This window comes from Cynocephalus volans, chromosome 2 (assembly GCF_027409185.1).
Source record: "Cynocephalus volans isolate mCynVol1 chromosome 2, mCynVol1.pri, whole genome shotgun sequence".
Classification (NCBI taxonomy): domain Eukaryota; kingdom Metazoa; phylum Chordata; class Mammalia; order Dermoptera; family Cynocephalidae; genus Cynocephalus; species Cynocephalus volans.
This window is the reverse complement of record NC_084461.1, coordinates 206,117,496-206,132,548: the sequence shown is the minus strand read 5'-3', so window position 1 is coordinate 206,132,548 and position 15,053 is coordinate 206,117,496. Positions and strand designations below refer to the sequence as shown.

The window sequence follows — 15,053 nt, the reverse complement described above, 5'->3', positions numbered from 1 at the left end:
TTACAGTACAATCAATTATATTTCAATAAACTTTAAAAACTGATAAATGAATAAACATGCAGTGGAATATTATTCATCAATAAAAAAGAATGAAGTACAAATGCACACTACAACACGGATGACCTTGAAAACATTATGCTAGGTGAAAGAAGCCAGTCACAAAGAACCATATATTATATGATTCTATTTATATGAAATGTCCAGAAAAGGCAAACCCATAGAGACAGGAATTACATTAGTGGTTGCCTAGTGCTGGGGATTTGGGGTAAAATAGGAACTGACTGCTAATTTCTTTAGCAGGTACAGGATTTCTTTATGGGGTAAAAAAAATTTCTAAAACCGATTGTGGTGATGGTTGCACAACTCTGTAAATATACCAAAAACCACTGAATTGTGTACCTTAAATGGGTGAGTTGTGTGGTATGTCAAAATTATAGCTCAATAAAGTTATATGGTATACAACTTCTATTTGGTATACAATGTTTATTGAGCAAGTTATGCCAACCTCTAGGCCTCATTTCTTGTTGTGTTAAATAAGGAGACTACTACATCTACCCAAATCAGAATGAGGAATTTTTCTTAACGTTTTCCCAGTCGTGGAAAGCATAGTTGGCTATAATCTCTATTATTCTTTCCATACCAAGGAGGCCACAGGGCTGTACCTGCTGAGGCTGGAAGGCTGAGGGTCCACCAACAAGAGTACAGATTAACAGTCTCAGTAGTAAAAGTAACCTTAGGAACACCTAGGCCTATCATCCATCTGACTCATGAATCCCTTCCACAACACTTCCTCTGTCAAACCCTCCAGCAACAAGAAATCCACTACCCTACAGTGCCTGCTTCCTCTTGGCAAAATTTGCTTCTATAGAGCTTCAGATATAGTCCTTATGCTACTCAACAGAACAGGTCTTATCCTTCATGTATTTTACCATCTTTCATATATTCAAAGACAGCTCATGTCCCCTTGAACTTTGTCTTTTCTAAGCTAATTATCCTCAGCTTCTTCCAATATTCCTATATAATTAGGATTGGGGGACCCAAATACATAGAATTTAACTTACATCTCTATAAACTTCAGTTTGTTCGATTTGAGTCAACATTCAGGCCTCCTGAGATCTTTTTGGAACATGATTCTGTCATTCCTCCAGATTTTGTATCTGTAAATAATTTTATGGCTTCATCTATAGCCTTGTAAAATGAATCATAAAGGCTGCCTATTCCAATTATTTTGTCATTTGCTGGGAGGTCTTTCAAATGGTTCCTCCTGAGTTTGTGTAAGGTAGATCACAGACTATCAGAGCTATAAAGAGTTATAAGAGTTATAAAGATCATCTAGTCCAACTCTCTCATTTTTCAGGTGATAAAACAAAGGTCCATTTCAAGGGGTCTGTAGGTAGAGCTTCCAGCTCTGCCACTTGCTCCAGGTTACTTTATCCTGAAATTGCTAAGCTGGAATAGAACTCTCCTCTCTGTTCCACACTCTTATTATCAAACCCTCACTCATTTATTCACTCAGCAAATATTTGTTGAACATAATTTTACAAGAGACCAGGCAAGAAACAATGGTATATCACACTGGGGTAACAGATATAAAAAGAGAGAGGTAGATGAATATAACAGACATTTAAGAGACAAAATCAACACAATTTGATGGAGATTGGTGGGGAAACGTTTACTGGCCATGCAGAGGAGAGTGAACCTGCAAATAAGGCAAAAAGGAGCAGCCAAAGAGGATGGAGAAAAGAGATAAACAGGAGAGTATAGTATTATGAAATCCAAGAGGAGAGAATAACTCAGGAACGACGAGTAATCAATAATGCTGAGTGCTACTGAAAAGTCAAGTCAGGCGAGGAATGGACAATTCTATTTGATCTAGCACAGGGTGGTCATAGGGGAGGGAACGGCAATGGCACACGTGAACACAGCATTTTGTTGTTCTGCATGACGCATAGCTTTCTGTTGTGCACGGTCCACTCTAACATAATGTTCACAGCTACAGTCCTCCATAAGGATCTGCCAGTCTAAGGAAATAACATAAACACTCCCGGTGTAATCAGTCCCAGTGTAAAAGGCCAGTGTAATCCAAGCCAGAACTCTAAAAGAGCCATCATGACTTTTGCTAGATGCAACCTTAATTAATAAGCACACTGTGTTACTCCTATTTTCATATAATTTGAATGCAAATGTTTGCCCAAGGTCACGTATGAAGCCAATGGTTAAAAAGAAAATCCTCCCAAATTCTTCAATTCCAGCCTTGAGCAGAGTTAAGCAAGCCAGATGGCAGACACCAAGTTGCAGGGTGGCCTTAGAAAAGTCACTTCCCCTATGCAGGCCTCAGTTTCACCAACTGTAAAATAAAGGGGTTTGACTAGATGGCCTCTAAGTTCCTTTCAGTATAAAGTATATTCTAATTTTATCTGGTTTATACCTTTGAATTGTTTGTCTGCTGAGACCCCATAACCTAACCAGATGCAAATCCCGAGAGTCAGAATCAGAAGATTTTTCTTCAATAGAAAACATGAACTGCAACCCCACATGTCAATCCCAAAACTCTAGTAGCTATTGGAGACTCAGAGTTAAGTACTCAATCTACTGGGATAACATATTCTTTATGGTGAGAAGCCCCCTTGAATCCCATCCATCTACTGCTTCAAACTTTCTCGTTCTAGAGCTAAAACCTTGCCTTTTTCTCCATATATTTCCTTGAAATAGCCTAGAAGTCAACCTAATCTCCAAGTAATCTCCTCTGGACTTAGTTCAAGGCACCACATTAATATCTGTTGAGGAACTTTCCTTTTATTTATTTTTAATTGACAAAAATTATATATATTTATAGTGTTAAATACGATGTTTCAAAATATGTGTACATTGTGGAATGGCTAAATTGAACTAATTAACATACCCATCACTTCGCATACTTGTTTTTTGTGGTGAGAACACTTAAAATCTACTCACTTAGCAATTTTCAAGTATGCAATACATTGTTCTTAACTATAATTCCATGTTGGACGATAGATCTCTTGAATTTATTTCTCCCGTCTAAGGAAACTTTGTATCCTTTGACCGACGTCTCCCTAATCCACCTCCCTACCTACACGGCAGCCCCTGGTAACCACCATTCTTCTCCCTGCTCCTGTGAGTTCAACTGTTTTAGATTCTACATTTAAGTGAGAACATGCAGTATTTATCTTTCTGTATCTGGCTTATTTCACTTAATATAATGTTCTCCAGGTTCATCCATGCTGTCGCAAATGACAGGATTTCCTTCTTTTTAAAAGCTAAATAGTATTCCATTGTGTATATATACCACATTACCTTTATCTATTTAACCATTGATGGGCACTTGGGTTGATTCTATATCTTGACTACTGTGAATAATTCTGCAACAAACATGGGAGTGCAGATATTGCCTTGATATACTGATTTCATTTGCTTTAGATATATAGCCAGTAGTGGGATTGCTGGATCATATGGCAGTTCTACTTTTAAATTTTTGAGGAACCTCCATACTGATTTCCATAATGGCATTCCCTCTGTTGGAGAGCTTTGAAAGACCTTCTAGATGAGCATGGAAAAATCACATTTTTCCCTAATGAGTTTTCAGATCATCTCCTTTCCAAGCATGGCTGATGAACAAGTACCAGGACTCACAGAGCCCAACCAAGCCATATGTCTCCTTCCCACTAAGAGAAGACACGTTCAAAAACTGAGGGCACCCAGAGTGAAGCTTTCCCTATTGATAATCCAGGTTCAGAGATGGCTTTGCCCCAGGAGGCCCACAGAAATCTAAGTGGAGCCTAAACTCCATCAGCTTCTCAAGGAAGACCCCACCAGCCTCCCAAGAAAGACTCTCACCGTTAGGCATGAGCTCCACCACTAAGGTTGGGTAGGCAATGTTGGTACAGCCGACCTTGGTGCCGCAATATTTCTCACATTCCGAGGGGAGGACACAGGCAATTTTTTCTGGGGAGAGATGAAGAGCCATGTCAGCAAGCAGACATCAGGGAAATATTTCCAAAGTTCAACTTCTTAAAACAAGGCTTCAAACAGGACTGCCCAAGGCCCTGAAAGCATTCCTCAAAAAGTGCAGCTCCCAGCTGAGCCCCTCTGTGCCATGCCCCTGCTGAATAGAGAGGAATGACCATTCCTAGGCAGAGGCGAAAAGGAAATAAAGAAATGTTCAGGGTATGAAGGGAGGAGGCACAGTCCTTAGACTTGAGCTAACTACCCTGCAGCTAGTTTTTCCTGAAAATCACAGTGACTTATGGCTCCTAATGTTGAGGTTTAATTTAAGCACCTCTTGCAAGTAGTGTTGAATGCTCAGACAACTGAGGGAATTCTCCAGTGGCAGGACTGTTGGGTACTGCTTCCAAGATGTGGGAAATCTGGGATAGAGATTAAAAAAAGAAAGAAAGAAAGAAAGAAAGAAAAGAAACAGTCTGGGAGGAGAAGGAGACATGATCTAGAGACTTGGAGAAAATTTTAGAAACTTGTATAGAATTCAGACCAACAAACACTTATTAGGTACCTACTATATATACGTGTACTTCATTTAGTGCTGCCCAATATAGCCCTGATTCATTATGACACTATTTCAAATATTTTTATGAATAAATTTGTGTAATATCCATTATAATATGAACTATTCAGTCAGTATAGGACTGTGAGAGCACTTTAGGAGCACACAGCCAGTGACAGCAAGTTCTCCCAGACTGTCTTGTCTTCATTTCGGAGGGTGCTCACCAAACTATCACTCTGTGGTTATTTTGCCATTATTTCACATTCCAGGAAACAGTTTTGACCCGTGATAGCTGATCAAAAAAAAAATTACAAATGGCAATGCTGGAGTGGCCACAAAAAGGCCAAGGAAGAATCTATCACCCTAGATTGTAAAGTGCAAGGCTTGGGGCACCTTCAAGGAAATGGTCCAGGAACCAGGGCTTAGAGCAGTGAGCAGTTAGAGACTGTCTGTGTCCTTTGACATTACAATTAGAAAGGAAATCATACACACCACTACAAGCCTGGGGGAGGGGCTGGGGAGAGTGAGCAACAATTGAGCAAATATTATTAGCTGGAAGAAGCAACCTGGAGGCACGTCATGACTTTAGAAGATTTGAAAAAAGGGGGAAAGCAACTGCCAATGTAAGAAACCAAGGAAGGCATCTCCAAAAGTTCTGTGCTCTCAAGTTGCTCACTGTCTAGCAGGGGAACAATAACGTCAGTGATCACGGCAAGAAAAGGAAAAGATGGAAAAGAGAAAGCATGGAGCTACAGGACTTTAGAATTGACTTTGAGCCAGGAAAATGGAAGAGTAGCCAGTAAGTCCAGCAGAAGACATCACCTGTGTACAGAATGCGGCTGACCATCCCCGTCATCACCATGAGGAACATGGGCAGCAGCTTCAGGTACCCACACAGGATGCAGCCAGCCTTCACGTGTGACATGTTTTTGGCCGAGAGGCAGCGCTGCACAATGACCTGCCAGGGAAAGCCCAATATGAGAGGGGTACAGGTCAGAGACCCCATGATACCCTCCTGCTACCCCATCCTGGATCCCTGGCCTGGCACTCCCATGTCACCAGGGCTCAGTGACCTACCTACCACATGAGCCTCCCCTGGCTTTCCCAACCACACAAGCCACAGACAGACAGAAGTTCTTGCAGTGCCCTGGGGAAGATCCCGTCAACCCTGCCCATCCAGCCTGGGTACCTGATCTGTGCACCAGTACCACAGGGCAAGGATGGTCAGCCCAAAGATGAGCCCAGGCCATGGGATGTCTCCCGTGATGGGATCTCGGAAAATGTGGAAGGAGTCGGCCCTCGGAGTGTAGCATTTTTCCTCAACAGTGAGGTTTCCATCAGAAATCAAGGTTGGAATGGCTTTCATATACTTCTCCATGAAGGCCTCATACCCTCCCACTTTGTGAAAAGCTGCAAAACATTGGTACAAAAATGAACACTCTGAAACGTTCAACTCTTTATAGCAGTTTTCTTCTGTGGATGCCTGAGAAACTGAGAGGACCCAACCAAAAGAGCCCTCACTGTATGGTCTTGGTCATTCAGCTTCCCACTCTGGGCCTCAGCTTTCTCATCCATAGAATGAGTTTATTAACCCTGCAAAGTCCCCTTGGGAGCTACTATGAGGATCCAAAGTAGTTACTTGTGAACGTGTTCCAACCATAAACTTCTTTACATAAGGAAAGGTATTTTAATTATTGAAAGGAAGACCTCAGTCCTCCAATGGTGAGGAAGCTGCCCCTACACACCCACAATGATGGCCAATCCAGGCTGGACCACTCCCCTTGGGAGCGCAGAGTACGCACATGCTCACTGCCCGGGCTGGCAGCAGGGGAGAAGGCCAGATTTGCTTTTCTCTTCCTGGGCTGCATGCCTCTACTTCCACCCCCACTTCTCCAGCCTGCCCTTGTCCCACTTACCAAACCCAGTCAGGATAATAGATCCCACCAACATGATCACTGTCTGCAAGGTGTCCGTGTAAATCACAGCTGCCAGGCCCCCTAAGCAGGCAGGAAGACAACACATCTTACCTCATGTGGAGGGGGACCTGTCCACTTGTTTCCTTTCCCCACCCTCTTCCCTCTATCTCTTGCACACCTTCTGAGAACCAACCCCCCTCAGTCACCCACCTGCCTTTCCTTCCTTCCCTCTCTTGTCCTGTTACAGTGTTCTGCAACTCAGAATGTTCCCATACATCTCCTTTTCTGAGAAATGCTTGTGAGGCCTTGGGGAGAGGAGGATGTTCCTCCCTGCTTGAGAGGGAAGAACTTGATGTGACCCTTTTAAGCGACAAGAAGGATCAAAGCAGATGGCTCTTCTATGGTAAGAAGAAGCATCTTCCACAAATGAAGGCAGAGAAGAGCAAAGAGCTGACTGTAGCAATGTCTGGGGACACTGGCTCATTTGAAAAGATGAGTTCTATGTCCACTCTCTCTTTTCTCACACCATCTAAGTATCTTCCTGCCCCCAAAGCTGTAGGGCTCCTTTTGAGCAGCAAGTTCCATTGCTGATCCTGCCCTCCATCCCCACCAACTAGGCAGAGTAGCACCTCTGCAAAGGAGCCCCCAATTGTTATTCATGTACTAGCTTCTCTGGTCACCCTCCTCCAGCCAAAACCACCCTTGCCCAGCCAAGAACATCTGCCTGCTCCCCCTGCCTCCACCTCAGTCCATGCCCATTCCTGCTTCCATTCCCTGCTCTCACTTATTCCTGCATCTGGCACTCCCCTGATTGTCCCAACTTAGCCAAGTCATCTCCACGACCTTCAGAACCAAGCTTTGCCCCACCTCCTCTAAGAAGTTGTTCTGACTATTCCAGTACACTGGAGCTTTCTGAGACCAATCCTATAACTTGTTGGGTCTTTGAGTGGGGACCAACCAAATACTCCATTCTCAAACTGTTTCCTGGGTGTTCCTCTCCTCCTCAACAGCAGAAATCATGTCTCCTACCTCCTTTTATCTTTCATGAACTAGCTGGGCTTGAGCTAGTTCGTTTGAATGAACTCACCTGTGATTGTATAAAGGGCAGTGATAGCCAATAAAAGAACAATGGCCAGGTATAGATTCAGGCCCACAGCCAGATTGATGAATATGGCCCCAGAGAAGATATCTGCCTGGAAGGAGAGGAGAGGTGGAGTTAGGAGTGGAAGAGGCCACAGGGTCCAAGCTCTATTCCTAAGTTTCCAAGTAGGCTTTCTTCAAGATGATAATAGGTACTTCATAAGAAAAAGGATTCCATGGTCAAAAATGTCTGTGAAATGCTAGGTCAAACAAAGGTAAGGCTATTTCTTAAAAACAGAACTAACATATGATCCAGCAATATCACTACTGGGTATTTATCCAAAGGAAAGGAAATTAGTACACTGGAGATATATCTGCACCCCCATATTTATTGCAGCACTATTCACAATAGCCAAGATATGGAGTCAAATGAAGTGTCCATTGACAAATAAATGGGTAAAGAAAATGTGGTATATATACACAAAGGAATACAACTCAGACATAAAAAGAATAAAGTCCTGTCATTCGTGGCAACGAGGATGAACCTGGAAGACATTATGTTAAGTGAAATGTCAAGCACTGCATGTTCTCAGGTGGGAGCTAAAAAAGTTAAGCTCATAGAAGTAGAGAAGAATTGAGGTTACTAGAGGCTGGTAAGGCGGGCAGGGTAGGGAGAAGTTGGTTGCCTGATACAAACTTACAACTAGATAGCAAGAATAAGTTCTGGTATTCTACAATACCATTAGGTGACTATAATTAATAACTTATCATACATTTTCAAATAGCTAGAAAAGAGGATTTTGAATGTACTCAACACAAATAAATGATAAATGTTTGAGGTGATGGGTATGCTAATTACCCTGATTTGATCATCAGACCTTGTATATATGTATCAAAATATCACTCTGTACCCCATAAATGTGTACAATTATTATGTGTCAATCAGAAATAATAAAAATAAATAAAAAGTTAAGGCAGTGTCTTTGCCACACAACTTCTCTGAGCCTATAATGTACACTCTGTACTGGAATTCCCAGGACGGGAGCACGGTACACAACACTTCACAAACTCATTTAACTATGAAACTCTTTTTGCCAAGGAACACCTTGATGTTCCTTCCAACCCATCCGTAGACTGTTGCTCTAAGCTATTATCCATCATTTACACCTCGGTGTGCACAGGTTTATCAGATCTATTCCCAAAAATACGTCTGAGTGCTCAAGAGGCCATGAATAGGAAACCCCATTCCTACTCCACAGTGGAAAGAAACTTCAGCAAGATCATCATTTTATTTCCTGAACCCAGATGGAGTCCATCCTCACTCAAACACAACCAGAACATCACCAAGCACCTCTTGCATAGCAAGTTGGTACCAGGTGGTTTTATCTAGATTATTGCATGCAATTTTCAGGAGAATTGTTCCCTCTTCAATCCTGAATTCGTTAGTTATGTTCTTGCTGCAGTTCTTCCACTGCCCGCCTCTCTCCTCTTCCTGTCTCATTTAGGTGCTTCATAAAGAACCTTCTACCTGGCTGGATGGTGCAGCTGCTAATATAAACCAGCAGAGAGCGCTGGGGTCACCCAAAATAAATTTTCATATCATCTCCAAAATACTACCAGGAAAGGTAGTATAAGGGATGAACATGGTGAATCTTTTGTTTCCAAACCTTCAGGTGCAGGAGAAATTAGACTTCCCCTAGATGGAATGCACACGCTGTTTTATTGCACAAAACCTAATACATTTCAGGGCATGCTAAGGGTGCCCGGTCAGAGTCCTGGGGAATGGGCCGGCAAGGTTGGACTCTTGCATCTCCTCTCTCTTCTCATCTCCCCCCTTCCCATCTCACTGCAGCTCCTGAGGACCCTCCAGTGGTTCAGGTCCCCCACCACCACCACACCATCCTGCTCCTCCCAGTGGAATCTCCTATTCCCCACTTCTGTTAGTTGGCAGAGAGTTTGTCTAAAATCAGCTCCGTGTTTATGTGCTAATATGTGAGCCCTGGAGAGAAACAACCTCTTCCCCCAAAATGGGCCTTGTGAGGACCCGGTGCCTTAGTTCCTGTCCTCTCAGACCTCCCCTGCAGAGTTTCTTGCCCCAAGGAACCTAATGTCATCATCTTTCCTAGTGACGGCAGAGAGGTAGGGGAAAGACGTGACTTAGAAAGAGACATCCCCCTCCACCTGGGACTGGTGGTCAGAGGACCTGTGCTTTATCCCTCGTGTTGCCACTCTAGGCCTGAGTGACCTTGTACAAGACATTTCACCTCTCCACTTTTGAGAACAGGAAGTCCTGACTCCAGTGGCTTGTGATTCTCAATGGCTGGAAGTGGAAAAGTCCTACAGTCGAGGAAAGCATTCCCCTCCCAAATCCTGGACCAGTTTCATCCTGCCCTCTGCAGCAGCCCAAGAGGAGGAAAGAGCCCCTGCTGTACATTAGACTTGCTAAAGGTAAAATGGCCAGTCCTTCCTGACTATGCACACTGTGCCACTTGAAACTGTGATGGATTTTCATAATGCTGGTCCCTCCCCTCCAGTGACTTCTGTATAGTCACATAAAGTTATCTAAATTAAAAGAACCCTATTCATTGATCACAGTGGAATGTTGTTAAATGTACACACTTTGTTTTGGTAGATTAGCTAACAAGCATAAATAAGCTAGGAAAAGATTCCAAGCCTGCTATGGTATGCACTGCCTTAAAAATGCCCTTGATTGGTTTATTTTCCAGAGTAGTTCATTTTTAATGCTTCATGATGACATGCCATAGTATACTGTGATATGCTTATTAATATTTCCCTTTGACATTAGTCACAAATAAGTAACACACAACTCCTAAGATAATTCTATAAATGAAGTCTATAAAGACTTCTGTGAAGTGTTTTTTAATATTCTATTTCCATCTAATAGTACAGATAAAGAATTCTAAGAAAATCTCCCTGGTAAATTGAAAAAAACTAGGACAGATTCTTCCCCCATGAGTCACTCCTAACTTCAGAAATAAATTCTGCCCTGGGACCCCCAAAAGCCAGCCTGAGGATACCTTAGCTAAACTCACATAGGTGACTCCAGCTGAGCGAACCCAGGTGCTTTGACATTAGTCTTTAGTTCTCTCCAGCTGCTCAAACTTTCTCCTGCTTCACTGGGGGTTTTTTCCTTCATATCCAGGGAATTTTACAATTTACCAAGAGCTTTCAGATGCATGTATTATTGCGATCCTCATAACAACATTGAAAAGTAAGGGACGTCCTTTCTGGTATGTTTTCTGCAGAGAGTAATATCTTTCTTAACCAAAAAAAATTTTTTTTTACTTTTAAAATAAAATGATTTAATAATATAAAATAATTCATGTGTGTAGTTTAAAAACAAACAGCACAGAAATTTATATGTTGAAAAGTAATAGCTCCACTTCCATCACTCTGACCAAAAGTGACCACTGTCAAAAGCTTTAATCCGTGCTGACCCCATGGCGCACTCGGGAGAGTGCGGCGCTGGGAGCGCAGCAGCGCTCCCGCCGCGGGTTTGGATACTATATAGGGTGGCCGGTGCGCTCACTGGCTGAGCGCGGTGCGACCGGTCACATAAAAAGACAAAAAAAATTTTTAAAGCTTTAATCCACCAGAGAATGTTTAAATGGCTTGATGAAAATGACATATCAACAGTTATGTTCAACAACCCCTAAAAATAATAAAGATTCAAACCTGAAAAATGTTTACAATTTCATGGTAAGAGGGGAAGTGTGTTTGCCACCCATTCTGTTCCTAACCAAAATGTATCTGAACACACAATAAATCCTGCCTGACAATTAGGTTTCAGATGCAGAAGCCCCATTACTCAAATTTCTCTTTCCATTTGTTAAAGCGAATGGCCCAGGTAATGAGCATTAAATCCCTGAGCAAAAGCCAAATCTCCTATTTTGACCCAAGGATCCAAAATGGACAGTGGAGGTGCTGTAAAAGCTTACTGCAGTTGTGATCTGTAATAACCCCAGGAAATACAAATGGGGACATTTGGACATCACACGTAATCATAAAATCTGAGGCTTTATCTCAAGTGATTGTGCACATTTTAATAAGATACACAATGTCAGGAAATTTTACAGAACAGAATGCTTCCCAGAACTTGATAAGGTAGGGTGCTCGAGGGAGTCAATAAAATTCAGGAGTTAGAAGAGGGACAATCAATAAGACGGCAGCCACAGCCAAGGCTCCACACCATGGCTGCCCAGTGTCCTGCACCTGCAATGCCCTTTTGCTTCCTCTCTCTCATCAGTCGCACACCCCCTGGATCACTACGTCCTCCCTGGGCCTTCCTGGCAGGTCCCTGGCTGTTCCCTGTCTGGACATGGATCTCACAAGGCCATCCCTCCTCTCTTCTCACCCAACACAAACCGTCTGTGCTTCCCCACACACCCAACAAAATCGATGAAACTTTGTGTGCAATATAAATACCTTTCTACTGTATTTTGTTAAATAACTGTTCTTTTCTTCTGTCTGTGAGCCTTGCACTCCTGTGTATCTTGATATGAGCTCCTAGTGCGGACAGTTGACATCAGTGTAATTCTTTAAAATTTTCATTCTCTATGACTCATGGGGAGCCAGCCAGCCAAACTTACGAAAGCAAAGCCTTGCCTGCTGCATCCCTCTCTACCTTCCCTCTACATAGGTGTCCCTCCTTCAGATCCTTCACACACCTATTGTGTCGCTGATGTTCTCTCCTCACAGTTCTCTCAAACCCTACTCTCAGAAATTCATTTATATTGTGAGGCTCATTCAACTGTCTCTCTTAACTTTTCCCCGGGTCTTAAATTTGAACTCTGTACTGGAGGAATGAGAGCGTTAGAAGGCAGGGAGGACATAACGCCAAAGAGCTTGAATTTAGAGTCAGGAAACCTGCTTCTCATCCTGTTTCTGCTCCTGTTTAACCCCACAAAGTCCCTTTCCCTCTCTGGACCTCAGTTTCCCCATCTGTAAAATGAGAGCATAGAACATAGGACTAGATGATTTACCCCATTTTCTTATTCATACCTTCATCCCATGCAAACACAGTGCAGAACTGTGAAGAGAACACAGACTTAGGGATAGAAAAACCCTGGTTACAATCCTGGCTTTGCCATATACTAGCTGTGTGATCTGGGGCAAATTACTTAAATTCTCTAAGGCTCAGTTTTCTCGTCCGTGAAGTGGAAAATAAAATAGAAATCCTTACCCGTGTAGTACTCTTATGAGAACTGGAAATGGAGTAAGTGAAGCCTTTAGTGGAGACTAAATGAGAGACTGGCACTAAACAAAAGGCAGCTACCATCCTTCGTATGCATTTGTCAAGGGATCGCTGGCCTTAGGCAATGGGTGGAACAAGTACAACCTTGGTCAGGGCCTCCAGTAGAGAGCCCCAGAAATCTCACAGAGTGGGAGCAGTCTATACTGTGTACAATTCAAAAGCAACATTTAGAAAAAGCTGACTGCTGGGGGATGTGCCCCTTCAGGATCTGAGTTGAAGGAGGTTGCCCCTCAGCTAACTGTAGGGGCTCCCAAGTCCAAGGAGGTTTAATCAGTAACCTGAAAAATAGATGAGGCCACAGAAAAGGCAGGGAGAGAGGTTGGGCGCTTAGTCTATTTATATGACTACCCCTACAACAGCTCTGAGGGCAGAGTGCCCTTTCCATGGCAACTGCAGTCAACAGACTTTCACCCGCTTGAACTGTGGACTTTGAGAATGCTTGTTTCCAAGAAGGGGAAACCCCGTGCCCTCCTCTACATGCTCATTACACAGATGCCACCTCACAAGCTGAACCAAGGGACAATTATCTCACCAACCTCCCACTCCTTCCAGTGTGACCTCCCAACCCTCCCACTTACATCTCTTCTCTCTTAGATCAATGTCTTTCCCTCCCTCGGGAAACCAAGGCCTGACTTCTCCAGCCCTCCCAGCCCTTCCCAGTCTAGGCTCTGCACACCAATTATCTAATGAAATAAGAATGGAAAGCCCAGGGTCTTCATCTTGTAACTAAAAACTAACCTGAAGGAGAGGAGGAGAAAATGAAGAAGCAGAATCATCACGTGAATGGATAAAACACAAAGGCACAGGTCAAGGGCAGTAGCAGTGGAAGTCAGGAAGCTGCTCAAGGAGGGAACACTATTGGGGTGTCAGTCCCAACTCCAAGACAAAACCCTATTGGCCTTATCAATGTGAGCATGTTTTCACTGAGTTGTGTAAAAGCTTATGTATGAGACCATTCAATGAGGAGACAATCGTCTTTTCAACAAATGGTAATGGGAGAACTGGAAATCCACATGCAAAAGAATAAAGTGAGACCCCTACCTCACACCATACACAAAAATTATCTCAAAACGGATCGAAGCCCTAAACATAAGAGCTAAAACTCCTAAGAGAAAACATGAGGGTAAATCTTCAAAACATTGGATTTGCCAATGGATTCTTAGAAATGACACCAAAAGCATGAGCAACAAAAGACAAAATAGAAAAATTAAACTTCACCTAGATTTCAAACCTTTGTACATCAAAGGATACTATAAAGAAAGTGAAAAGACAACCTACAAAATGGGAGAAAATATTTGTAACTCATATATCTGATATTCACAATATATAAGGAACTTTTAAACTGAACAATAAAAAGACAAACTACCCAATCAAAAAAAAAAGTTTGTGCATGCAGGCCAGGACAGAAAGGTAATACATAAAAGGGAAAAATAACTGTGGTAGGCTGAAGGCTTGTACATATATAATTCCTTTAAAGAAAGAACAATCAAGTGCAATGTATGGACTTTGGATCCCGATTTAAATAAACTATCTATAAGTAAAAGAACATTTTTGAGATAATCAGGAAAATGTGGATATGAACCAGGTATCAAATTATCGAAGTTGAGAAATTACTGTAAATTTTGTTAGATGTGATCAAAGCACAAAGTTTATGTTTTTAAAAAGTCAAAGGTGCATTCTGAAGAATTTATAGTGAAATGATAATAGTGAAATGATCTGGGATTTAATTTAACATATTGCTGGAAAAAAAGTGAAAGGGGATAGAGGAGTCAAGAATGGCATAATATTGATAATTGTTAAAGCGAAGTGATCAGTATTAGGTCCATGAGTGCACATTATACTATCCTGTCTCTGTGTAGGTATGTTTGAAATTTTCCATTAAAAAATGCAGATGTTACTTAATATTGCTGTTGTCTCAGCCTTAAGTAATCAGGAAAATAAAAGTACTAGCAACTGTCCTTTCAGCACCCTACCTAGCTAGAGGAAAATGCTCAGTTCGGTTCCAATCCAACTCAGATCTCAGCCAGGACAGATCTTTTGCAAGATACTGAAATTGGTCCAATCTCACCTTTGGTGCTGGATAAGGGAGGACAAGAAAAGGGAAGAAAACTGAACATAGCTAATGAGATAACCCTTTTGACAGAGCTATGAGCACTTTATAACTACTGGCTAAGGGAGAAAGTTGGAGCCACTCCCTGAGTGATATCAGAAAATGTCACTTCTCTCTGTCCTACTGCAGCTCAAGGAGCTTCTCATAGAGTGT

The 15,053-nt window shown here is 42.4% G+C and overlaps 1 protein-coding gene across 3 annotated transcripts in view; it reads right to left on the bottom strand.

Annotated features, from left to right (window-relative positions):
- Positions 1-15,053, bottom strand: part of LOC134369290 (sodium/glucose cotransporter 1-like) — a 76,424-nt gene that overhangs the window by 23,963 nt on the left and 37,408 nt on the right. For all 3 annotated transcript variants that reach the window (XM_063085641.1, XM_063085639.1, XM_063085640.1), the window contains exons 6-10: positions 7,523-7,628; positions 6,436-6,516; positions 5,709-5,929; positions 5,342-5,477; positions 3,856-3,963 (exon numbers count right to left, since the gene is read on the bottom strand). In XM_063085641.1, the coding sequence (XP_062941711.1) occupies positions 3,856-3,963; positions 5,342-5,477; positions 5,709-5,929; positions 6,436-6,516; positions 7,523-7,628 (652 nt within the window). The remainder of the gene's footprint in view (positions 1-3,855; positions 3,964-5,341; positions 5,478-5,708; positions 5,930-6,435; positions 6,517-7,522; positions 7,629-15,053) is intronic.